Source organism: Pelodiscus sinensis, chromosome 29 (assembly GCF_049634645.1).
Source record: "Pelodiscus sinensis isolate JC-2024 chromosome 29, ASM4963464v1, whole genome shotgun sequence".
NCBI classification, from domain to species: Eukaryota; Metazoa; Chordata; order Testudines; family Trionychidae; genus Pelodiscus; species Pelodiscus sinensis.
In genome coordinates this window covers 14,456,759-14,479,765 of record NC_134739.1, presented here as the reverse complement: position 1 = coordinate 14,479,765, position 23,007 = coordinate 14,456,759, and the positions used below count along the sequence as shown (strand labels likewise).

Here is a 23,007-nt window from a genome sequence, read left to right as displayed (position 1 = left end):
AGTCGCCTCCCCCTGCCTGAATCGGTCTCGTTAACACTGATAATTAACTCCCCCCCTTCCATGTGCTAGCACATGTCTCTCCACGGCCGTGACCGCCCTGCACCGGGCGCCGTGGGTTGTACCCACACACACTGGTGCCCACATCACTCGGTTCATCTTTAAGGGGCGGCCGGGCTCCGCGCTGCTTTGGAAGAGGCGCCGGGACGTCTCACGTGTCAGTAGGCGGCTTTCGGGGTGGTGGCAGACTCTGAAGTCGGTAGGGATAAGGCAGCACCCCAGGCACCCACACTCATTTTCAACAGGGATGGCTGCCACATCCGATCCCTTGGGTCCACTTGATTACTGGAGTCTCCGAACCATCAATCCAGATCAAAGGGGCGTAGTACTAGCAAGTTTAACCAGCGTTGCTCTCAGGTCATTGAGGAGCTCAGAGAAGGGGGCTGTAGGTGTGGGGGGGGGAGGGTGCAGGAGTCCAGGTAGAGGCTTAGGGATGTGGGGGGTTCAGGAAAGGAGGAGTGGGGGGTGGAGGGGTGGGATGGCAGGGGCCGTGCAGCCTGCCCACTTGCTTCTCCCCCGGGGCCGGCTGGGGTGGCAGGGGCCATGCTGCTGGCCAGCAGCTGCACCCCAGGGCTGGGACACTTGCTGCCCCCATGTGGTCATTCTGGGGTATAACTGTCCCCGCTATCACACCCCTCCCTTTCTGTTTGATGAGAAGCAATCCCGTTCCAGGCAGGACCCATTGTCCTGGCACAACCAAGTCCTGACCCTGCTTTAAGAGACGCTGCATCCCAATTTTGGTGGTCCTAGCGCTTACCGATTAGGAGTTCAGGAACAACGTGATTCACGGAGAGCTGGCCACGCCGATTCCCCAGCTCTCTACAATAAATAGTAGCCGAGACCGGCGCTGCCGAGGGCGCTTACAATCTCCGTGCAGACAGAGCCGGCAGAGCGGCGCTTCGGGGCCCAAACAGGGCTGCAGTTTTGCTGGCACGAATGGTCTTGGGCAGCCAAGTGGCGCTGAGGTTTTGAAAAGCGGCTTCTCGCTTCAGCTGAGCCGGCGGAGGCGCCGTTCCTAGAGGGCCTGCCCAGTGCTGACACGGCAGCCTGCCCCCTTCCACGGGGCCCCTTCAGTCAACGCGGGGGCCCCGAGGGAGCTCGGTGCTGCCCAGAACAGTCCGTGCTCCGTGTTGGCGCTGAGCGTGTTCGCTTGCTCCCGGAGCCCTCTGCATCGTCCAGCCCCCGCTCTCGTCTGCCACGGAGCTCACGGAGGGCAGAGGAGGGAGTTGGATGATGCAGCAGGTAGAGAAGAGAGCGTGGGCCAGGGATCGGAGAAGGCTTCTGTGCCCCCCCGGGCTCCAGGCCCTTTAAAAGGCTGCTGGAATGGAGGGCTACCTGGGGACCATGCTGACCAAGTTGCACTGAGGGCTGGCTGCCCTAGCCCCCTCCCTTCCACTCGGGGCTGAAGCCGAGGCCCCCCCCCCACCATTCCCCAGGGCCCGGTGACACTTCTGCAGCCTGGCTTGGCATGGTGCCAGGGAGGCAACCACGTGGGAAGCCACGGAATGGCTCCTGCCTCCCGCTGGCTCACCTGAGGGCCCACGCTGCAGCCCTGCCCAGCCCAGGGGCGGGTGAAGTGTTTGGGGGAGCAGCCCCGCGGGCCGCCCACTATGCCCAGGCTGTGAGCCAGCGCCCGCCCACGCAGGCCTTTGCATCCCTGAGCCAGGGCTGGCGGAAGGAAGGGGCTTTAGGGGCCCTGCAAAAAGATCTCCAGGCTGCCAAAAGTGCATAATGTTCTGCAGGGCCCCCCCAATCCTGAGGCTCTGGGCTGCAGCCGCTGAGAGCCCCTGCACGCTGGGGTGGGGGAGGAGACGACACGTAGCTCCATGCACTGGCATTCCTGCCTCCCCAGCTACAAGCGCCAGGAAGCCCTTCCATGTGTTGGGCTCCGCCCCCCACAGCTCCCATTGGCCAGGAATTGCTGCCAATGAGAGCTGCAGGAGGTGGTGCCTGCACACAAGTGCTGGACAGCACACAGAGCCATCTGCCCTATTCCCGCACTCCCAGCCCTGAGCCTCGTCCAGCATCCCAACCCCTGTCCACATTCCTGCCCACGCCCCCACAACCCCTGCCTATATCCCTGCCCCCCAGCCTCCTCCGGCATCCCAGCCTTGAGCCCCCTCCTGGACCCCTAATCCCTCTTCCCCAGCCTCACACCCTAATCAGTGTCCTCACTCTCTCCTGCCTCAACCCACAGCCCCCCCCACTCTGAAACCCCCATTTTTGGCTCCACCCCAAAGCTGGGGGCCCCCCAAAATGTAATAGCCTCTGGCCCCAGAAGAGTTAATCGGGCCCTACCCTCGCCACTTGGGTTTCTCCTAACAGCGGAGATTAAACACACGGAGGCTGTGTAACTTTTTTTTTTTGCGCTTTATTTTTAAAAATGAAACAGTGGAGTCAAGCGGTTTGTGGCAAACCCGAGCTGGAAGCAAAATGGAGCCCACGTCCATCCGTCCTCACAAACTCCAGAGCTGCGCCACTCAGCCTGTCTCCCCAGAGTACAAGGTCAAGGACATGGAGCAGAAAAGGGGGAGGCGGGGAGATAGAGAGAAAATTCAACAAGCAACTGAAGGGAGGAACCGGATCATGACAGTAAAGTACAACTTTTCCAGGCAGAGTCTGAACACGCATGGGGTCAGTGCCGGGGGGCAGGGCAAAAGCGCCTTTTGCTCCACCCACTTACAATTTTGTTGGAGTAAATCGCTCTGGTGAACGAGCTGTTCCGTGGCCCCCCCCGGCTCCCCCGAGGGAGTACAGAACAACACGGCAGCTGACTGGGGATTTCAAAACCAGGATAACTGCAGCGGGGATTAAGTCTACCTCTCGGGATCAATCGGCCTGTCCCGACTCTCAGATGATGGTGTAAGGAGGCACGGTCGACCCACAAGCCATTCTTGTTTGGTTGTTGCTTTTATAATCCTGCCCTAGCTGCTCTGCTGTTAGCCCACGCTGACCCGACTCCTCCAGCTAGCACCCCACCTCCAGACGCTTGCCAGTTTTAAAGGCAAAGGGGCTGCTATAGGCAAATTGGTCCGAACGGCAATTGAACGCCAGCCTACAGGAAAGTGACCAGCCATCCCACGGCCAAATCGTACACCGAGAAAGAAGAGCGAAGAGAAGTTGTACTGCTGACAGAAGTAAATAGCAAAGTTAAAAAGGGGGGGAAAGTAATGGAAGAGTGAGCATTTCAAAAAAATTAGTCACAATTGAACAATTTAGCACTGCGGAAGTTTGGAACTTTTACGACTAATGAACACGTTAAAGTGAAAAGAAAGCCCATAAATTCTATTTTTTTTAAAGAACTTTTTTTTTTCTTTGGAAAAAGAGAGTAATTTTTTCCTCTACACTACAGCCTGTGGAGTTGCCACTACCTATTTTTAATTCTATTGTCACTAAGAGGTAGATAAACAAAAATGAATTGGTTATACATAAGGTCATGTCCCCTTGACATGCAGTGAAGCAAACATGCTCCATGGGGTCTAGCTGGTGAAGGATTAGCTGGGGGCTTCACGGGGGAGGAACAGATTTAACTGATGTGAAGTGAAACTGCAGAGTTGTAGATTTTATAATTCACTGGGACAGATCTCACTGAAGGAGGGTCAGCTGATTTTAATGGTGTGTGTGCGAGAGGAACAATTCATCTTGAAACCAGTGGCGCTTACAGGATGGATCTGGTGCCCCTGAAAAAACCTGGCTAGCTTTCCTTAACTTTTGTAACATGAGCTAAATACTTTCGTAAAGACCAGCTCCGTGCCGCGTTGCAGGCTGTACAATCCTAGTCTTCTCCCAGGGTGTTAAATCTAAAGCGAGTTTGGTGAACAATCTTATTTGCGGGGTTTTCTTTTCCTTTTGCATTGTGGTCTGATTGGACACTGAAAAAGTTTGACTGTTCAGCGTCAATTTCATCAGTTCTTTCCTCACCCTTATGGCTTCTGCTGTTTTCAGGGGGTGAAATACAAGTTTCTCCCATGAATCTTAATTTGAAAAAGCCTCCAGGGAACCAGTCCAGTCCCAGTCTGGCCAAATGTTGCTTTTTGGGTCATGAAAGTGCCAGTGTGAGCCTGCAGTCACCAGGCCCCCTCCCTTGGATCATCTCCTGTTGCCGATGACAGATCCCTACAGTGGTACCCTGCACCATGGGGAGCAGGCGGGGGGCTCTCCCCCCTCCCACAGGCCTGCTCTGCACCTGCCAGGTCCCGAACCCACTACACGCCAGAGAGAATTAAAACAATTCTGAAAGCAGCAGGGTTCGGATGCATATTTCAATTAACAATGGGCCGACTTTTTTTTTTAAGTTCTGATGCTCAGCCTTCTGCCCAGAAGTCTGCCTGAGCCTCGGGGGCCCACAGGGCACGGCAGCCGGTATTTCCTGCCCTCCCCAGGCCCCGTCTCCCTCAAGCTGGCTGGGTCGTTTTGATTCAGTCACCTACACCTCCCTCTACCACCAGGCATGTTTTAGCACAGGGGTGGCAGCGTCTCGCTCCGTCCCAGTGTTCCTTAGGAGAGCCCTCGTCTCCTCGCTGTGGTGCAGCAGGCGCTGGGGTGGACTTCCCGGCCATAGCACTGGTTTTGGAGATTCTGGAGAGTGCCTTGAGGGGCGGGGGGGGGAGAGGAATCAATCCCCATGTGGTTCTCAGACCCTGCCATCCACTGCCTGGCTGTTCTAGCTCCGGGCAGTCCACACCCTGGGTCACTACATCTGCACTGCAAGGTTTTTGTGTAAAAATGGCCAGTTTTGCGCCCAAACCCGCGGCGCGTCCACACCTCAAATGCGCTTTGGCGCAAGTAAATCGACCGTAAAACGGCAGACCCCAGGGCTTTTGGCGGTGCAGGTACCCCTCCTCCTCCAAGGGATCACTCCTCTTTGTGCGACAGCTCCTGCGCAGAAAGGCGGGGTGGACGCTCCACGGGGGTTTCTCGCGCAAAGAGCCGATCCGAGAAAGCGCAGGTGCTCTGACGACCATTCTGTGAACGGCCAGCCGAGCTTTCTTGCGCAGGCGCGGCCATGCAGCGTGGACGCTCTCTTGCGCCGAAGCGCATCGCTTTGAGGTGCGGACGCGCTTTGGCGCGAGAACTCTTCCACAAAAGACTTTTTGCGCAAAACCCTGCAGTGTAGACATAGCCCTTGATTTTAGCGACGGTACAAGCCCCCCAAAGTAGGCCTCCTCAGCGGACTCCTAGCAACGAGACACTAACAGTGGAAAATAAGGCGCCACCAACTGTGTCCCCGGCCACCACCTCGCCCTCCAGGAACCCTACCGCTGCAGGGGCGGAGGCAGATCCTTTTCTTCAATTCAGAGAAGCGTCTGTCTGGGGGCTCATTTCTGAGGCTGGGCAAAACTGCAATCTCCCATCTACAGTTCAAATCTTATTGTAAGGTCTGAGGTAGTTTGCACACGTACATTTCAAGCTTGCAGCACCTGCATGTTCTCAGGAATAAATTGATTCGAGAGCCTCTTGCTTATTTCATCCGCTCTGTATTTTACAAACTAGGACTTAAAAGGGGGGGGGGGGGAAGAGACTCAACCAAGTCACGGTGAATTTCTTCCTACACAATACTGTCAGGGCCTGACCCAAAGCCCACTGGGGTCTTTTTTTTGCCTGCCAGTGGGTTTTGAAGCAGAATCTAAGGCTGTGGATTTGCAAGGGAGCGAGGCAGCCGGGGCAGTATTTTTAAAATCACTCGTCCTGACACTTGAAAAGGGGCTGATTTGAAACTGGCTCCGAGCACCACCCCTCTGAAAACTGGGTCTCCTTGAACGTATCTCAGTTTGGACACCCAGTAATTGAGGCATCCACAAATCACGTCTCTTCTGACAGGTTTGGCCCTCAATTCCCTAGCAGTGTTTAGATGCCCAACTCCTTTAATACTGCCGAATGAAACCCCCGGCCGGCATTCAGAGCAGCACTGCTGACATGTTTGCAGGCCAACAGATTTGTTCCTTCCTTCCAGACCGATCTCAGCAAGAGAGTGAATTAGGGTTTAAAAACTTTTCCGTGCCCTCTCAAGAGCAAATGTGTTTCACAGGATCGCACCAATTTCATTAAAAAAGAGAGAGAAAAAAAAAGAAAAAACCCTCTTGGTTACTATATGCTTAAAAAAAAAAGAAAGTTTTAAAAAAAAGCCTATGATGCATGTACCTTTTTAAGGGAACAGTAAAACAGATCCTATTATTTAAAAAAAAATTAAATTAAAAAAGTCTTCAACTGTTTCATACCAAGTCTGCGTTTCTGATATTTTTTTCCCCAGAATCTAAAAATAATCCAAATATTTGGAGCTAAACATTAAAACAAAAAACTTTTCTGGTACTGATTAACTCTATTACTAATGTTTACTGGTTTTTTTTCTTGCTAAAAAAACAACAAAACCCAAACCAAACCAAAATCTAATGCCCAGGAAACAGAAAATGTAGCAAGGCAGTTTCTTTTTAATATTTACACTGAATTTTAGTCTATTTTGATGCCTTAACAACCTTCCAAGTATGTCAGTTTGGTTAGGTTGTAATTCTCACTGCCAGCAAGAGTATATCCTCTGTCAGCTACCGAACCATGGCTCTGTGTGTTTTTAATTGCTGAGAAACTATTCAGAGCTCAGAAGAGAAAAATACTGCGCATGCTGGGTTAGTCATTTTTGCCCCTTGCTGAACAGCAAGACAAGACTATGATAGCGCTGGGACTAGGTGAACCCAAAAATATAATGTTGTTGTAGTTACTTCTACTAATAATACTTTGCATTCTATATGGCACTGAGGATCGCAAAGTGCTTCAAAAACATTAATTTGTTAATCCTCACAACAGCCCTGTGAGGTAGGTATCATTACACCCATTGCACAGATGGGTAAACTGAGGCACAGAGAAGTTTGGTTATTTCCCCCCCTCCCAGGCCACAGTGCTAGGCATAGAGCCCCATCTTCTAACCACTAGACTGCACTGCTTCTCTACTTTCAATTCTGCACCTTGGAGCAACCTAATGCAGGGCAGCTTCCCCCGGCCTCCAGCACGAACCCGGAGTCCGTCCCTCTCAGGTTAAAAACCCAGCAAACCATTGTCCAGACCCTACAGAAACCAAAGTTACGAAATTCGCTGTGTCGAGGAAACGCTGCTGCTATCGAACATGAGGCGCCTCCCACTCTCCAAAGCCAACCCTGGCTCTGCAGAGACGAATGCTCCTAAAGATCCTGCCACTTCACAAGAGTTTGCTTCCAGGGCTGCCACTGTCTGTTGAACTAACGGGCCTGTGGAGAGATTGTTCCGGTTTCTTTTTCATTCTTGGTGGACTAGACATTTCGTTGCATCATCAGATTCCTTTTACTTGCTTGTCATTTAGGCCTGAGCCAAAGCTCAGTCAAGTCTCCTTCTGTCAGTAAAGTCGAGAGCCAGAGATTTAAAGTAGGAGGAAACCATTTTTCATAGGAGAAGATGACAACTACAGTTAAAAGAGGAAAAAAAACCCACTGCGCTTTGCAGCTGGTTCCTATAAAGGGCTCCTTGTATAATGACTTGTTGTTCAGGCTAGTGCCAGAGAAATCCCGTTGGTGCAGATATCGTGAGGCGGGATATGGGACAAGAAACTGCACAGAACAGACCTGTCGCTTATTGGGAATAACTCCACTGATCCTCAGAGCAACCTGGCTGGATGGGACGTTGCATTGGGAGGCCTAGCTCTCTCTGACTCCTTAAACAGGTTCCTAAGCCCTCCCTGAGGCCAGGTCTTCATTAGATGGAAGATCGACACTGCCACAATCGCTCTTCCAGAGTTCAATTTAGAGGGTCTAGTTAAGACCCGCTAAATCACACTCAGAGAGTGCCCCTGCAGGGTGCTGGTACTCCTGTGCTTCTGTGAGGAGTAAGGGGAGCCAATGGGTGTGGAGATGGCTGTGGGGATGGCAGGGAAATTCAAAACAAGGTACATCAACTCCAGTTATGTAATGAAAGTAGCTGGAGTTGCAAATCTTGATTCAACCTTCCCTGTGAGTGTAGATCTGGCCAAAGTCAAAAGACTTAAGCATGTGTTAGTGCAGTGTTTCTAAACAAATGGTACGCGTACCCTATGGGGTACCAAGAAAAGTCTAGGGGGCACGTCAATGCAACTGAAATTTGGAGAAAACTGAACTTTTGTTTTAAGTTTTACAGTGTTTTATTATTTTTGTACTTTTTACACCGAAAAATGTCATCGCCCGCCCCGCTACGATTAAGTTGTTTAAACAATCATGTTGCAATGGTAGAAAAAATGTTGTGCGTCTGAAAACCGTAGGTACTGGGGGTACGTACATTTTTTTTTAAAGGGGTACTTTATAAAAAAAGGTTGAGAAACACTATGTTAGTGCTTTCCTGAATTCAGGCCTCTGGGAGGAGAGAAGTGATTTACATAAGTCCACAAAGTAGAAACAGAATGCAAACTCGGGATATCCTAGTTCCTGGTCTGTCCTGAAACTGCTAGGCAATGCTGCCTTCCTTTATGGAAAGGATATTATTCCTAACGCATTGATCCCAGCAGCCTTTTAGCACCCGAGTCATCAAAACTGATCTTAAGAGAAACTGCGGGTGGCAAACAAGCCCCCTTGAACACACAGAAACGGTATTAAAATGGTGCAACGCTTCTGGAGATTTTACAGGGCTTGGCCCGTATTGTGGAAAACACGAAACAATTCCACTGAAGAATCAAACTCTGGGTAAGTGGCAGGATGTTCGCAGCAGAACACTGCAACAATCAGATTCACAGTCCTGTGGGGTTGTTCTTTTTTTTTCCCCCTTGATGATACAGTTTGAACCAGTTATCAAAAATGCTTGCTGTTGGAAAATACAATTCACCGATGTCTGAATAAACCGTTCTGTGAAAGTCTGTAAAAAGTCGAGAGCCAGAGATTTAAAGAAGTAGGAAACCATTTTTCATAGGAGAAGATGACAACTACAGTTAAAAGAGAAAAAAAATCAACTGCATCGACTTGAAATCTATTCCACTTCTTTCCTACCACGTCTTGTAACTTTCTTCCCTGAGGAGACAGGTGCAAAGAGTCAGAAACAAAGGCCTTGACTATCCAGACCTTCCAGTGGTGAAAGGCAGAATTAAGGACCCTGCTCTCCCTTTATGCACATTTTGGAATGTATCACTCTTGGTTTGTTTGCTATTACCTGTCTCTACAGAAAAAGGGTCATTACTTCTTTAAAGCCGCACACGTTTAGAGGCTCGTTCCAGCGTTCATCACACACCCAGAATTCCCACTGAGTTTTGGGGGGTGAGGGACGCAGATTCAGCCTCTGTAGACTTGATTTTTACCACCGCGGATCTTTGAACATGACATCCTAAAAAGGGTTATTTCCTGCAGGTATGATAAAAAAAGTAGCAAGATGTGGCTTAAAAGTGTGAACTTTTCTAATAGCGATAGCTGTGTTCACATCTTTCTTTTTTTCTTTTTTTCCTTGCTGTCTGCACGTATACAATGTCGGCTCCCATTTCTCTCTCTCTAATTATTTGTTTATCCTCGGTAAAACTGAGGCAATCTCTGTAAAATACTTAAAGCATCATAGTGGAGAAGATGGCCTGATGCTGTCTGTTTAGACATGAGAGGCCGATCCATTTGAGTTGGTTAGTGCGTTATTTAGGCTACTTATTTAGACCACAGTGGACCAGTGTGAGATATACCAGCCAGCCAACCCCCCCCCACCCCCGTCATGCTTTCTTGCCAATTGCAATGGCTAACAATGATCTCTTGATAGTAAATCCATTCAACTCCCTTTCTCTTTTGTGAAACGGGTCTAATCTAAGACTCTTTAACGATTTGGCTCCCCGGTGGAATTGAGTCAATCATGGACTTTATTCCAAGGGCTAGTTAAAAAACAAACGTGTTTCCAATCAAAAAGTTGGTGGGCTGCCACCCGCTACGTCCATCCTGAATTTTGACAGCCAATCACGCTTGCGTCAGGGTGAAATTAACCACCCCGTTTTAAAAGGCCAAAAAATCAGCGGCTACCATCTTTTCCACTATGTCCGAAGTTTGTCGTTCTCAATAGAGAGCTCATAACACTTGGTTACCTGCACATACCTCCTGGCTCATAAGAAATTATGAAACGTAACTTCTCTTTTCATTAAAAAAATAAAATATTCAAGACTATCAGCTTTTATATAAAATATCAGCAAGCTCCAAAAAAAAAAAAAAAAAATCAATCGCTGAGGTAACTTCATACCTTGAGGTAGCTTTTTTTTCCTTTTCTTTTCTTACTTTTTTCCCCCCCTTGTTGCTAAAACACACCGCACGACCTGACCCTCCCCACATCTTCTTGTTGCAATGTTTAAAGGACAGTAACTGCGTGGATGTTCCCTTTCTCAAGGCGAGCGAGCGTGGCGGCCGCGGCGGAGTCCAAATGCCAAGCCAGCGCTGGCGTGGGCTGTGTCTACCCTGCGGGACAGCAGCTTACGGAGCCACACCAGGGCGGACGTCGATGTAGCCAGCAGGATGGAAAATAAGAGTGAAGATAGGGGCCTGTGGCCGTCGCTAACCCAGCTGGTCTTCCTCGGGCCCTGCTTACATTGCTAGCCCTGTGCCAATGTATCTTCACTGCTATTTTGAGCTGTGCTAGTTTGCCCGAGCGTGCCCCACCATGCTCCAGCCAGCCCTCCGGTCGCAGCGTAGCGATAGCCCACGCGAGTGCTACCAAGGAATGCATTGGCAGACAAGGTCTGGTCTCCCCTCCCGAAGCAAATCAACGCAAGGGGGTCGCCCGCGGCTCGCTTGTCGGAGCCTCGCTCGCTCGTCCCATTCCAGACACAGCGAGATCTCGTGTCTCCTCTGCTTCTGCCCGTTCTCCGCTGCCCTTCAGGGCACAATCAGCAGGATCCGAACGGGCCCTGGCAGGCCCGCTTTGCACGGGTGTAACTGGGGGAAGGCCGAAGGTCATGGACTGCCCGGGCCACTGAATCCAGTGGAATTAACTGGACTCCCTGGTGTAGGCCTTGAATTAAAGCACAGACCTCCTCTGGATTGGCCCTGGCGGGCGAGAGAGCAGGAGCTGCACCCTAGACATCCTCCTGCTTTGCTGAAGCCACTTCCACCTGACCTCAGCGGGACAGTTTGGCCCGAAGGTTGCCCGTCCCGGCTGGTTCGGTGCTGCATGGGCGCTGGGCAAAAGCCGCCCATACGGGGTTGCTTTCGGCCCAGAGGACAGCTGGAGGGAGCCGTTCCAAGGGGGACGAGACCTCGCTGTGATGTCATCGCAGCAGTTACTGTCCCTTCCAAATGCTCATATAAACAAACCATTAAAACATCATTTAAAATATAAAAATCCCACATAAGAGTGACTGGATTCAGGAACCATATTACATTCTTTCGACCTCGATATTTGGTTTTGTCTCATGGAAACAAGGCATTTTTACTGCAGAAAAGTTTTGCTTGTGGGTTTAATTTTTTTTTCCCCCTGTGCCAAATTGCAGGAATTCCCCCGTCCCCTAGAGAGAATAAAGGGAAAGGCAAAGACAGATAACCCCCGGGGAGAGTTTACATGGCTCGGGATTGCGTTTTCAAAGAGTCTAGCCCAGTGTTTCTCAGCCAGTGGTACGAGTACCCTTAGGGGCACTTGGGAAGTCTAGGGGCGACATCAACAACTGACATTTGGAGAAAACTGAATTTTTGTTTGAAGTTTTACAGCACTTTATTATTCTTGTACTTTTTACACCCCAAAATTTCATCGCCTGCCCGGCTATGACTAGGTTGTTGAAACACATGTATTGCAATGGTAAAAATAAGTTGTGTATGTCTGAAAACTAGATACTGGGGGTACTTAGAATTTTTTTATAAAAAAAAAGGGTGAGAAACACTGGTCTAGCCTTTTCTGTTTAGGCGGCAGTTTTCGGAGGCCAGGGGGAATGGGCGCTCACCGGCCATGGGGTGCCTGCTGCCTGCAGTGATGTGAGCAGGTGTCTGACAATGATACTAGCAACAGCTGGCTTGTATCATCAGTACATCGCAAAGCTTTTACAAAAGGAAGGAAGCATCATGTCCCCATTGGTAGGCCCTGGCCCACACTAGGAAATCATTTCAAAAGGACTTATTTCGAAATAACAACCCCGAAAGAACTTTTTCGAAATGACACGTCCACACGGCAGGGAAGGCTCCAAATGAGTCCGAGGCCGGCTCCCTTAATGTGGACGCGCTACCGCAACGGAGAGCCCCAGGAAGCCCTGGGGAGGAATTATTCTGAATGACTCTGGGGAGTCATTTCGAAATAGAAGCAGCGGAGCGTCCACACGACTGCTTTTTCGAAGTCACGATTTCAAAACCAGCGTTATTCCCTGTGGAAAGCAGGAGTTCTTACTTCGAAGTAACGGGCTTGGTCATGTGGATGCTCCGCTTGTTTTGAAATAACTCCCTAGTGTAGACCAGAGCTAGATGGGGAGGCTTTGGCACCCGGGGAAACTGAGGCACGCACTCTTGTCCAGTGTCACTGGCAGGGTGGGGAATGGAACCCAGGTGTCCTGTCCTAGTGCAGGGCATGGTGTGCTCGTGAGACACACTGTCCCATGGAGTGGCCCTGAGACCCCTTACAGAGAGAGAAAGTGAGGGAGCGCGACAGCCTCAGCTGAGAGGCAGCTGGCTTTTAGCCCAAGCTCATGCACTAAGCTCCAGGGGTGCCCAGTTCGGTTCTGCCGGTCGGCGTTCCCCAGCAGCCTCTCCCCCAATCAATAGGAGGAAGGAGAAAACTTGTTCATCTTGGCCTCTGAGGACAGGACAAGCAGTAATGGGCTTAAACTGCAGCCAGGGAGGTTTAGGTTGGACATTAGGAAAAGTTCCTAACTGTCAGGGTGGTTAAACACTGGAATAAATTGCCCAGGGAGGTTGTGGAATCCCCATCTCTGGAGATATTGAAGAGCAGGTTAGATAAATGTCTATCAGGGATGGTCTAGACAGTATTTGGTCCTGCCATGAGGGCAGGGGACTGGACTCGATGACTCTCGAGGTCCCTTCCAGTCCTAGTGTTCTATGATTCTATACCGCCGCCCAGGCAGGAGCCTGTCCGTTCCCTTCTGAAGGCGTGCCCCGGTTTTTGGCCCCTGGAGAGATGTGAAATCCTGCCTGCAGTTGGTCACGCTCAGGGTGGGTTGAAAATCCCTTTGGCTTTTAATAATCAACTGCGGTTTGGACATGGAGGAATGTTGAATCATGTTTCCTACAAAGCAAATTTTTGGCGGGGGCAGGGGAGGGAAGGATCAAAACTTCTCTTCCTCAGGTGATTTGATTGGGGCAAACAGTGTCGCTTGGGAGGATGCGGCATTGTGCGTGGTTGTTCCCAGGGCCTCCCCTCCAGGAAGGCTACTGTTCGATGAGCCGGGGCTAATTCTCCCCAATTCTGCCATCATTTCATAGGCTTCCTTTAAAAAAAATCCATCCTGGAATATACACCTGCTCTCGGGGCTGAGAAGGCTTTGCCAACGCGTCGCCCGGAGCGTGGTGCACGAGGAAGAGAGAGCTCTCTCCTCCCTCACGTTCTCAGACGGATCCGGGGAGGGCTCCGGCTTATCTGAGTCCATTTGCCTCTAAACCTTCGCCCAGGCAGGATCTCACTGCGCCTGGGCACGGGAACCATCCTGTCAGGGCGGATTTCTAAAACCAGCACTGAGGGGGGTTGCTTTGCTTTGCTCTAGGAATTTTTTTGGGGGGGGGGGGGGAAGAGGGGGGCAGTCCGCCAAAATCTACTTAAATGAGCATCACTGCTGCATCGGCTGCAGTGCGGGGGAGGGGTTTCCAAGCACGATGACTGCGCACTGGATTCACTGCAGCACGGAATGGGGGAAGCGCCGTTGCTAGGCAATGGCCAATCACAGCAGCAGGGGAGGGGGGCGGATTGGGGGTGGTACCCCCCCCAGCATGGGTCGCTTCATTTAAGCAGGCTTGGCGGCGTATTGAGCTAATGGATCGATTTGGGGGGGAGCCAATCAAACTGCCTTTTAATCTCAACCCGGGAAGGGGAAGTTGCACATCTGTCTACGGTAACTGATTCCCAGTCACTCTTAAGCCCGGCATCGACTCATTCGGTTTCCACTATGTGTCACGGCCGTCGCACGCGGGCGCCTCTTATTTCCTTCGCGCTTGCGTCTGGCCGCCCTGTCCCTTCTGGTGCTGCTGTTTCACCTGCGCCAGGATATCGCGGATCTTGCGCTGCGCCATCTGGAGGAAGAAAAGCCGCGGCCGAGTTAGCAACAGGCAGCGCGGCCTAGCGGTGAGAACACGGGACTGGGCATTAGGAGATCCTGCCCCCGTGCAGAGGGACGGACCAGATGACCTCTTGCGGCTCCTACGTTTCTCGGAGTCGACGACGAGCCCCAGCTGTTTCAAACAGTTGACAGTTCTCTCTAGGTGCCAGGGGAGGCGAGAGGAAAGACTTCATGTGCTCCCCCATCCTCTGGCCAATCAGGGTCTGTGGGCGGGGGAGCACAGAAGTATCCTGGCCCCGCCCCTTTTGCCCTAGGCCCCACCCCTTTGGGGTGACCCAGGGCCACCTAAAAAATTTGTAAAGTGGCCCTCGGTCAAAAATGATTGCGCACCCCTGACCTAGCACAACGGGGCGCCGGTCCTGGCTGCTACCGCTGTGCTAAGAGGAGGGCCGGGACGGTGTTCTAGGGAGAGAGGAGAAATGAGAGCTTGAAATGTAAGGGGACCCTCTCTGCCGCTGTCCCACCGGGACCTGGCAAACCATTCTGCTTTCCCGCATGCGTTATCGGTGGGATCTTACCGAGGGGCGTTTTCAAGCAAGGCACTCAAGCCAAGGGAGTACTGCGGAAATGCGCATTTCCTAGATCTCTAGCTCTTGGGAGTGGAGACCATGTAGGGCTCAGTGCTCGGAAAAGGGGACCTCGAGGCTGACCAGACCCTCTGGGTTCTTGCTGAATACAAATATTAAATAACAAACTGCACAAGAATTCTTGCCTTTTCCCTCCAGCTCAAAAGCACCTCGCAACCTTTCCTGAGCGAAGCCTCGAAACACTTTGCCCCGCGCGCTCGTGAGTGCTGTTTTACAGACGGGGAAACTGAGGCACATAGCGGGGAGGTGACCTGCCAAGGTCACACAGGGAGTGAGTGACAGAGAAAGAACGAGAACTGAGGGGTCCTGTGAAGGTGATGACGACTCAATTCATTTCCTTGGGAATTTGTCTCTTCTGGTCTTAGTCTCTCTTGAGGCTCAGAGGTTCCCTCTACTGGTGATAGGTCACTTCATTTGTAGAACATAAGAGCAGCCAGGCTGGGTCAGACCAAAGGTCCATCTCGCCCAGGGTCCTGTCTGCCCACAGTGGCCAGTACCAGGTGCGCCAGAGGGAATGAACAGAACCGGGAATCCTCACGTGATCCCTCCCCTATCGCCCATTCCCAGCCCGACAAACGGAGGCCAGGAACACAATTTCTACCCATCCTGGCTAATAGCCATTGATGGACCCATCCTCAATGAATTTATCTAGCTCTTTTGTGAACCCTGGTCTCCACAACATCTTCTGGCAAGGAGTTCCACAGGTTGACTGTGCAATGATGCATGAAGAAAAAATGTCTTTTTGTTAGTATTAACCCAGCTACCTATTAAATTCATTGGGTGACTCCTCGTTCTTGTGTTACAGGAACAAGCCAATAACTTTTCCTTATTCACTTTCTCCACACCAGTCATGATTTGATAGACTTCTAGCATATCCTCCCTCACTCTCCTCTTTTTTAAGCTGAAAAGTCTTTTTCATCTCTCTTATATGGCACCTGTTCCAAACCCCTCAGCATTTTTGTTGCTATTTTTGAAACTTTTTCCGGTGCTACGAGATCTGTTTTGAGGTGAGGTCACCACATCTGTGGGCACCCCGGGGATTTAAACCGAGGTAGTAAAAGATTCTCTGTCTTAGTCTCGATCCCTTTCTTAATGATTCCTCACATTCTGTTTGCTTTTGTGGCGGCCGCTGCACACGGAGTGGATGTTTTCAGGGACCTCTCCACGGTGAGGCCAAGATCTTGCCCTTGAGTAGTTGTAGCCAAATGAGTCCCCATCATATTGTATGGATAGCTGGGATGATGTTTTCCAATGTGAATCACTTTGCATTTATCAACAGTAAAATTCATCTGCCAATTAGTTGCCTGGTCACTTAATTCGGCGAGAGCCTTTTGAAGCTCTTGCCTGGCTGTTTTGGACTTAACTCTCTTGAGCAGTTTGGTATCATCTGCAAATTTTGCCCCCTTTCTCCAGACTATGTAGGGTCCCATCCTCTCCCCCAGGGATGGCGAACGTACAAACATACAACTGCTGGCTAGCAGCATGGGTAGGTTGCCATCAGCCTCCGGCAGCCCCTCCTCCCTCCCAGCACACGCCCCGCGGAGGGGTGACCCCGCGCGCCCTACCTGGCTGGCGTAGAAGTGTCCAATGATTTTTACAATGACTTGCTCGTTCTCATCGGGCGTCTGGTCCCGCGGCACCACCACCTCGGCGGCCGTCAGGTTCTGCAGTTCGTTGACCTGCAGGGGGGCGGCAGAGCCCACGGCGCCACGTCAGGCAGAAGAATCGTAACCAACCCGCCGACCGGTCCCCGGGTTTTGCATTTCTCCATTCGGCCAAAACCAATGCTAAAAAGCCATCTCGCCTCCTCCCTCCTCGGCTCCGGAGCTGCCCACCTCTCGGGGGCCGCAACTGACCCTTGAAACTTACGAAAACTCCATGTACTCCTTGGCCCTGCCCGGGGTCCCATCTCTTGTGGGTTACCAGCCCCTTCCTCCTTGCCCCAACCTGACCCTCCTGTCTTCCACCCCGGCTGGGCCAAGGAAGGAGCTGGCATTTGCAGGAGGAGAGCAATCCGAGAAGCTGGAAGACAGAAGCCCCAGCAAAGATCCACCCACCCAGTTTTGCCTCCCAGCTCCCCCCCTTAATGTCCCCGGATGGCTTCTTCCTCGCTAATCCTCAAAAACTGCCACCCTCTCCCCCTCTCCAGGCAGCCCCGATTCTCTCGCCGGGCTCTCACTTACAGTTTTGCCTCCTTTGCCGATTACTCTCCCGGCGGCCGAGGCCGGGACCCGGATGTGCGTCTCCAGCTTTACTTCTTCCTTCGGCCCAAAAAAGTTTTCCTCCTTGAGTTTGCCGTAAATGCGTCCTTGTGCCTGCAAGAGGGGGCGGGGGAAGCAGGTAAGCGCCGCACGAGAGCACTGGATCCCGGTGAACGCTTCTCCGGAGCCCGACCCGAGAGCCGATCTCCTTGCGCGATTGCTAGACGAGCCACGGGGAGACAAGCCACAACACAAAAAAGGCCCCAAGAAACACAATAACAAAGCTGCCCGGATACCATGGGGACCGGTGCCGATGGGAGGGCGAGCCGCGCTTGGCGCTTCACTCAGGAGCAGGGATGTAAAAAGGGTTTTAAAAAGTAAAAGTTCTAGCGTTACACGATTAGCCATCTCTGGCCGGGTGGGACTAGGGAGAAAGGGATGCTGGAAATTGTCAAGTATAAGCCCTTGACTGCCCCATAGTGGCCGAGAAGGGTGAAAGCAGGCTTCAGAGCCCCAGCCAATCAGAGAAGGGCTTAGAGGAGCAGCCCTGTATAAAAGGAGCTGCCCAGCAAAGAAGAGGCAGTTCAGCCCTGACTAGGGAAGGGGCAGGACCTGGTTCCTGGAGAGGCACCTTTGGGGGAGCAGGGCTAGGCAGGCTCGGGGGGCGGGGGGGAAGGTAAAGAGGGAGGACCCTGATCCCTGCCAGACTGTGGCCTTGTGACAAGGCCAGGAAGCTGCAAAGGGTCACCGGGGAAGTGGCCCCGGGAACAAGAGGTGGAACAAGGCTGCTGCCAGAGGGTCCCTAGCTCGGGACCCACAGTGGGGGGCAGGCCTGGTCCCCCCCTTGCACTGTGTCTAGTCTCTAGTGGCGGGTGGGCTGCGGCTGGTCCCTGAGGGGAGGGGCTAGTCTGAGGGGGCCGACAGCCCCCGGGAGGCGGGCGAGGGGCCACTGGAGTGAGCTGATGAGGACGGGGAGCGAGGCGGGGGCATGGGAGACACCAGCGAGGAGGCGGCGCCCTACTGACAAAAGAGCGAACTCCCTGGAGCTACCAGCAGGAGGCGCCGCAGTGATGATCTGCGCCCCGTGTATACGGCCGAGCCCGGCCCACAGCCAGCAGCCAGGGGCCGGTGCGTGCCAGGGACCAGCCTACATGCACCGGCTCCCAGCCCCGCCCCCAGGGAGCCCCTGCCGCCCGCACTCAGAGCTCTGCCCAGAGCTGGCACCATGCGGTACGCCCACCCCGACTTCTCCCCCTCGCCCGGAGCTTCACTGTCCTTACAGTTAGAAAGGTCCCTCGGGTCCACCCCACAGCTGCCTTGCTGCAGGTCACGCCTGGACAGAGACCAATAGATCCCAGTCCTCTTGGTAACAAACCTTCCCCCCCTCTGAAGACTGTCCTCAGTCCCCCTTCCTCTTAACCTTTCCACGGGGGGTCAGGTTGGTTCAACCGCTGATCATTTTGGTTACTCTCCTCTTCGTAAGACAGAGATCTCACAGAAGAAACGGCTGCTCACGGGGCTTTGTTCAAAGCAAACTACAACACCCAGTCCTGCCCAAAGTTCCCTCTAATCTGGTCCATCCCGTGTGGAATAAATTTTTGTCTGTGCACTGAGGCATGTGCACCACCAATAGGAACACAAAACTGTGGGTACTCTGCTAACCAGCTGGGCAGCATTCAAATTTCTCCTGAGTGGCCGCACAAGCACACAGGGGTCACCGGTCCCATCTTCCTTGGGTCCCCCAAAGTCACCCACACATGCCCCTCCTGTACACTGCTTGCAGATTGTAAGATCTTTGGGGCCTGCAACTAGGTTACTTTTGTGTTTATAAAGCACCTAGCTCAAGGCCATCCCAGTCTGGATCGGAGCATCCAGACACTTATGGGGTATTTGGGAAAGGCACCACGGGCTAGCTCCTTGCTGTACCTTTGGGGAAAAAAAATCAACCCCTGAGGCTGATTAATCCTTAATTAACAAGAATAATGGGACCCTATCCAGATTGATAGAACTTTTGCCATAAGGCAAAAGGGCCCAAAGAGATTAAGTGACTTGCCCATGGTCAAATAGCAAGTTAGCAGGAATAGACCCCCCGGGACCGCTGACTGCCACACCTAAGCTCTAACCCCTGGACCACGCTACCTCCAAGGAAAACGCTTTATACGACCTGCTCAATAACTAACTAACTCTGCCCCGTGGGGTGGGACTATCGCGTGTCCATCGCCGGATGCCAGCCTGGCTCGCGCTGGGATCAGAGCCCCGCAGTGCGGTGGTAGAGCCCACCCCTTGAGTGCGTGCAAGCTGCACGGCTGCTGTGGGGCAGGTGGCACGTGCACTAGGGTCTGCACCAAGGCAGCGACCCCCGAGGCTACCGTGCCCATGCAGACGAGCCCTGGGGCGGGGGGGGGGGGGGGAGGCGTAACGGAGGAAGGAACCTTGAACTGGGCTTCCGGCGGCCCAGTGATGATAACCATGCGCACTTTGGAATCCGGGGTCTCGGGAGGCGCGATCTGAAAGGGAGAGGAAAGGCAGCTGGAGGACAGAGGCAGGGGGCAGCAAGCGTCCGCCGCCTGCTCTTGTGAGTCGACCCTTCCCACGGCATTACGCAGAACCAGCCCGAGGGCGCGGCCGGCTCTGAGCTCCCCAATCCACCCCTCTCCCCCGCTATTAAATCTGCACGACTGGGACAGGCAGAGTCCTGGGCAGAATCGTCTCCGCAGTTAACCCGCTCCCAGGGCAGAAAGCTGCCGTGAAAAGTCCTTTGGAAACACCCCTCCGACCTGGGAATTCTGTTCACCCCAGGCAGGGCTGCTGCACGAACGGGCTGCAAAGCGTCACTGCAGGGGCCAAACAAGCCCTGTCCCCCGGCCCCCTGGTGCAACGAGTCTGTCGGGCCTCAGCCCCGTTCCTAGCAGACGCAGGGCAGAAACCACGGGTGCTGGTCCAGGTTGAACCTCTAGCCCGGCACGCTCTGGTCCGGCAACATCCGTGGTCCGGCGTCACGGGAGTCAGCCGCTTGCCCACGCAGCACAGGGGTGGCCAAGTTTCCGGCCGCCCCAGTTTCCGGCCGCCCCATAAAGTGTGTTTACAGCCCCCAGGCCTGGCTCTCAGGGTTCTGCACTGCTATTTAGCTCTACTCTACCCCTCAAGGCCTTTCAAGAGCCCAGCAAGCGGTGGCTGTGTTGGAGATGCTGCCGGACAATATTGACCTCCGTGGTCCGGCAAATTCTCTGGTTCGGCACCGGCCAGGTCCCCAGGGTGCCGGCCTAGAGAGGTTCAACCTGCAGGAATTGGCTCCGGTGCCGATGACCTCAGCAGCGCCCCAGGGCCGTGAGGATGGAACACGAGAGCACCAGGGAGTCGCCTCCGTCCTGGGGAGAAGCCTTCCCAGGGCAGCCGGCCCCGCTGGTTTTCCCGCCAGCTCTCCAAGGGCGCTCCCCCGTGGCGGGGCCCATGGGGCTCCCCCGACCCCCGGCTCTGTGGCCGGCAGCGTTTTACGTGCCGCAGGAAACCCCCCGCGTGGCGGCGGCGCAGCGGCCTGGGCAAGGCTACCTTGATGGAGGCGCTGGCGAATCTGGAGAGCTGCTTGATGTGCTGCCCTTTCTTGCCGATGATGGCGCCGACGGCCTGGGCGGGGATGAAGACGTGCACCGTCTCTTGCTCCGGCGGCTGCCGGCAGAAAGCTCCGTGGTACCGTTAAGGGGCAAAGGGCACCGGACGCACCCGTGTGGGTTGCCTCTGCCTAACGGCGCGGGCACAGACGGACCATCGGCAAGGAGCCGAGGCCCCGAACCGACACCACCGGGGGTCCAGCGCACGATGGTCAACAGCAAGGGGCTGCATCTGCAGGGGACAGAGCCGCCGGCAGGGGGTGGGGCTGCCAGCCCCTTCCAGGAGAACCAGAGGGGAGACCGCATCGCAGACACCCAGGCCAAGGGATCTGCCCCTCGGAAGAGCTGGGGCCAGACAACCCTTTCTCTGCCGGAAGCCGAGGGCACCCGTGGGTGCTGGTCCTTCCTGGACTCTTCTTGCAGAGCAGAACCAGGCCGGGACCTGGCCCGCAGGGCGCCATCAGGGAATCGGTGCGGAGCAGACAGGCAAAGCGCGTCCAGTCCCGCCCCAGGACCCCCAACAAACCCATCGGGCCCAGCCGCTGGCAGCGACCTACCATGAAGGAGTTGTACGGCGCTGCCCCCGAGACGCTGCTGGGCGGCGGCGGCACCGCGTTGGAGGAAGCCGGGAAGAGCCCGACTGCAGCCAAGTTCAGGCCGGGGATCAGGTGAGACTGTAGCTGAGAAAACAAGAGGCGGCCGGGGGGGAGAGGGAGGGGGACACAGGGGCGCGTTGTGATTTGGATCCCAGCAGCAACGACCGCGGCCCCCAACTGGGATGGGAGACCCCTCATGCCAGGCGCTGTCAGTGTGGCTGCGCCCCTGGGTGGGTGGTGGGCATCCGGGACTGAGCATCTGGCCCACGCACAGCCCCCCAGACTCCGGACTTCCCGCCTTCTTCCTAGCCACGTTCGAAACGCAAGTCTGTCCGGCTGTGGGTCTGCTGGTTCAAGAGTGCCTCCAAAATGGTGAGAGCGAGGACCGCCACATTGGGTGGGCAGCTTCCCTGGGGTGTGGGATGTGTATGGAATTCAATTATTTTTCATAAAATGGATGGGGAGGGGTCTGATAGCAGGCACAGTTACACTGCAGACCGACCACCAGGGGGCAGCAAGGGGCCAGACATGGGGACCAGGACTGCAATAACCCCATTGGGCCAGCAGGGCGGCAGGCGCAGAGAAAGGGACATCTAGCTACTGTGTATTTCAGAGAGTGTGTCTGTCTGTCTGTCTGTCCTCGCACGGGGAGGGATGCACCCTTCCCCCGGCCGCAGAGAGGCCACGGAGAGGCGCTTCTCACCTGGCCCCAAGCTGCTGCGGTGAGAGGGGGCTGGGGTTGTCCTCTCCCGCCCCGGGGCAGCCTGCAAACTGAACCACCCCCCACCCCCGAGCAAGGACTGAAATGAAAACCAAACGTTTTGAGTTAAGGACCTGAGCACCACTGGATAAACGGAGCCAGGCTAAAGGGGGGTGAGTCTCTACATCGGGGTGAGGAACCTCATGCCCAGAGCCTGGATGTGGCCCTTGGCTTGCCAGGAACCGGCCCCCGGGGCTCAGGGCTCATCCCCAGCATTGGGGAGCCCATGCTGGTGCTCCAGCCCCCCTGCTGCTCCCGGGGGCTGGAACACACAAGAACTCCTAGGCTGGCCCCCCAGGCTCTGGGGTGGGAGGGGAAGGGGGCGGGTCTTTCTCCTCAGTCAGCGAGGGGTTGGTTTTTTCCTGCTTCTCACTTGGGTGCCCCCGACTGATATTTCTGTGGGTCAGCGGCCCCCCACCCAAGAAAGGTTCCCCACCCCCGCTCTCCATGGACCGCCCCGCCGGGGACCAAGCTGCCAGAGCAACATACAGCACGGCTCCGTGTCCCCCCCCACCGCGGCCACAGCCCCGCTGCCCCCCAGCCAGGGCAGAGCGACCCGGGGGGAGGCGCCTGCTGCGCACTCACGCTCATGGCCGCCACGTCGTTCTCGTACGCTTCCCGCACTTTCTTCATGATCTCCTGCTCGGCGCGGCAGCAGTTCTCGATGGAGCCCTTCACCGTGATGGTCCTCTCGGGGTTGTAGAGGGTCAGGTCCTGCAGACTGGAGGCAGCCGGGAACCACCCCAGGGAGGGGGAACGTCAGCGCCCCGACGCGGCCTGTGCTCCCCCCGGGGCCGGCTGGGGCGCCACTGACCCGGGGCCCGTCAAGGCGAGTGGCTGAGCTGCCGACACGCGGCCCTGGGCGTCAGGCCGAGACACGCAAAGGGAGCCACGTGCCCACGGACTCACACAGGCCATGTCAACGCAGGCTGGGTAACGGGGCACTCTCCCGCCCCCCCACAGCACTGCCTCCTCCCGGGGGGGTACTGCCA

General features: G+C 54.5%; 1 protein-coding gene across 2 annotated transcripts in view; it reads right to left on the bottom strand.

Annotated features, from left to right (window-relative positions):
* Nucleotides 1-2,408: 2,408 nt before the first annotated feature.
* The window catches only part of IGF2BP1 (insulin like growth factor 2 mRNA binding protein 1), a 58,532-nt gene continuing 37,933 nt past the window's right edge, over nt 2,409-23,007 (bottom strand). Inside the window, exons 9-15 of one of the 2 annotated variants that reach the window (XM_075911557.1) lie at nt 22,601-22,736; nt 21,217-21,333; nt 20,601-20,717; nt 19,484-19,558; nt 17,034-17,165; nt 16,416-16,529; nt 2,409-14,216 (exon numbers count right to left, since the gene is read on the bottom strand). In XM_075911557.1, coding sequence (XP_075767672.1) covers nt 14,124-14,216; nt 16,416-16,529; nt 17,034-17,165; nt 19,484-19,558; nt 20,601-20,717; nt 21,217-21,333; nt 22,601-22,736 — 784 coding nt within the window. In that variant the 3' untranslated portion in view covers nt 2,409-14,123. Of the gene's footprint in view, nt 14,217-16,415; nt 16,530-17,033; nt 17,166-19,483; nt 19,559-20,600; nt 20,718-21,216; nt 21,340-22,600; nt 22,737-23,007 lie in introns of both variants that reach the window. The other variant, XM_075911556.1, reaches the window with a different exon arrangement.